The 2413-nt window shown below is 61.2% G+C and overlaps 1 protein-coding gene across 1 annotated transcript in view; it reads left to right on the top strand.

Annotated features, from left to right (window-relative positions):
* LOC144244527 (kinesin-like protein KIF28P) overlaps positions 1-582 on the top strand; it is a gene marked incomplete at its 5' end in the record, with an annotated part of 69134 nt that extends 68552 nt beyond the window's left edge. The window contains one exon of the mRNA XM_077779866.1: positions 293-582. Within this exon, the coding sequence (XP_077635992.1) occupies positions 293-445 (153 nt within the window). The remainder of the gene's footprint in view (positions 1-292) is intronic.
* Between the last annotated feature and the right edge of the window lie 1831 nt (positions 583-2413).

Genomic DNA, 2413 nt, shown 5'->3' with positions numbered 1-2413 from the left:
GGGAGGGGGACCCACCAGGAGCACAGCCCTACCCGGGGCGCACCCCCCCAACCGGTCCTTTGCAAACCCCAGAACTTGCACAGTATTAAGGGGATGTGGGTCATCCCGGGCTACCGAGCGCCTGTCTCCAGCAGCAGCACCTGAGGCCGCGCAGCCGGCTCTCCCGGGGCGGGACGGGCTCGCAGGTGACTTACCGCCTCCGCCGGCACCCTTCAGGGCAGCTTTTCGGCAGAACTTCCGGGGCACCCCACTGAGTCTGCTACCTTTCCCCCCCTCCTTCCTTTATTTCCAGGAAGAAGATGAAATGCTTCGAGCGTTTGTACACCAACAGGCACAGAAGCTGAAGGAGTTCGGAGACCTGCTGGAGTCCGGCCTGCGGAGGCTGAAAGCCGACGTCGCGGTCATCGTGAAGCAGAAGAGAGCGAGTTCGGGGCTCGCCGAGTAGCGCGGCCGCAGCCTGGGCCCTGGGAGAGGCTTATCTGTGCGGCTTGATGGACTCGGCCCCCAGAGCAGAGCCGTGGGCTCAACGCGCTCCTTCCTTGCGCCGTTTGTCCTGCAGTTTGACTTAAAATCATGTAAAAATGAACCCACATCCAGGGTGAAGGTGGGCGGGGAGACACACGGTCTTGGGGGTGGAGGGTCTGGGCGAGGCCACTGGACCCTCTGGGGCTCGGTCCCCTTTCACCCGTCGCGTCCCGACCGCGTGGTTGGAGGCCGGCGCCCCCGCTGCCCCCCAGCCTCTGCTCCCTGTTGCACAGGCGTGAGAACAGCGCTAAGAACGTAAAGGCCTATAAAGCACTTAGACCAGCACCCCGCATGCCCGCGCAGCTGGTAAGCATCTGCCATTGCTATTTTGAGGGTAAACAATTGGGAAGTTCACACACAGCTGTTGTGATGAGTTTCTTGCCGTCAGACCTGGAGACGAACGGTTATTTCCAGCCCCTCCTTTGGAATCCTTGCTCTGAAAACATCTGCTTATCTTGCCTTCGTAAGTTTCTCGGAAAACGGTGCGGTGTGCACCATGGACCCGAGCGGTGCGGGGCCGCGGGGCCCAGGTCGAGGCTCCAGGAAGACCTGCCGGCTGGGAGTCAAGCTCAGGTGATGCTGGTTCCGGAAAGACCTGCCCATGGGTGTCCACCGCCAAGGGCTGACGGGCCCTGGGCGCTCCAGGTGGGGGTGGAGGGGCTGTAGGGAGACCTCCTGAGCCAGAGGCCCAGCGGGTAACAGCATTCAGGATACGGAGACTCCGTGGGCACCTCCATGTGTCCGGCACCAAGCTCAGCACGCTGGCCCACTGCACTCATGACCATGGGTCTGGCACAGCGATTGTCCCCCTTCTGAGGTTTTAAAGGTTAAATAAGCAAGACCCGTGCAGGCCTCTGAGCGAGCAGTGGGACTTGGCAGGTGGCATCCTGGACCCCCGTGGCCCACGGCACAGCTGTCCCAGGCCGGCCGGGGTGTTGGGGAGGCTGGGCTGATTTGCTAAGAAACCAGGACGGAGGGAATAGACGTGACCATCCCAATCCCTTGCCCTATAAAGCATGAAGTTAGGAAGACCGAGCAGGTGAGACTGACTGGCGGGCAGCTATCAAGGGCACCCAAGGGGAGCCTCCCCAGGGAGCGGGGAACCTGGGCAGGTGATCTTTGCTTCATACTGGGAACCAGTGGCTCACCGGGGAGGCCAGGAACTCAAGTGCAGGACTGGCGTATGCACAGCATCTAAAAAATAACCTGAAACTTTGAAGCTCAGTGTGGAGCTCTGCGTGGTGATGGCCCCAGGGACCGGGGTCTGCAAAGCAGCAGGGAGCCCGGGAAGGCCTGCGGGCGAGGCCCCGGGAGGCTAACACTTCAAAAGGAGCCTCGATGTTCTCGGACGGCTTGCAGAGGTAACTGCAGAAGTGTGCTCTCTGCGCGAGGGCGGCTGGAGGAGCCCTGAGGGTGTGAAGGATCATCCGGGTGACACACACTTGTAGCCCAAGCTGGAGGGACTCACGCAGGTTGTGCACACCAGCGTCCACACACAGCGCCAGGCTGGAAAGAACGCGTAATAACACGCAGCCTCACTCGGGGGTCCCAAACGCACATCTAAACCACATTCCTGGGCTCCAACCTGCGGACCTCCTGAATGGGGGCCCCGGGGGGCTCGGTGTCACCCAGGTGACACGTGGCCAGCCTGCTGCTCCCAAACACCTTGCTGATTTGGGAGAAGATAAAAACTTTTCTAGGGTCCCAGAGATTAGGACAGGGCGGCGGGCAGAGGGTCGATCCCCACGACGCCACCATGAATCTCCGTCTGCACATCGGGCACCCCTCTGTACGGGCAGCACACAGGCTTGCTCAGTACCAAGAATGTTCCCATCACTATCACGCGTCTCCCTGCAGAGCACAAACTTCAGAAAGGCAGCGGCGCGCG

This window comes from Crocuta crocuta, unplaced genomic scaffold, assembly GCF_008692635.1.
Source record: "Crocuta crocuta isolate KB4526 unplaced genomic scaffold, BGI_CrCroc_1.0 scaffold322, whole genome shotgun sequence".
NCBI classification, from domain to species: Eukaryota; Metazoa; Chordata; class Mammalia; order Carnivora; family Hyaenidae; genus Crocuta; species Crocuta crocuta.
The sequence above is the reverse complement of the archived record's forward strand: the minus strand, read 5'-3'. Positions and strand labels throughout refer to the sequence as shown.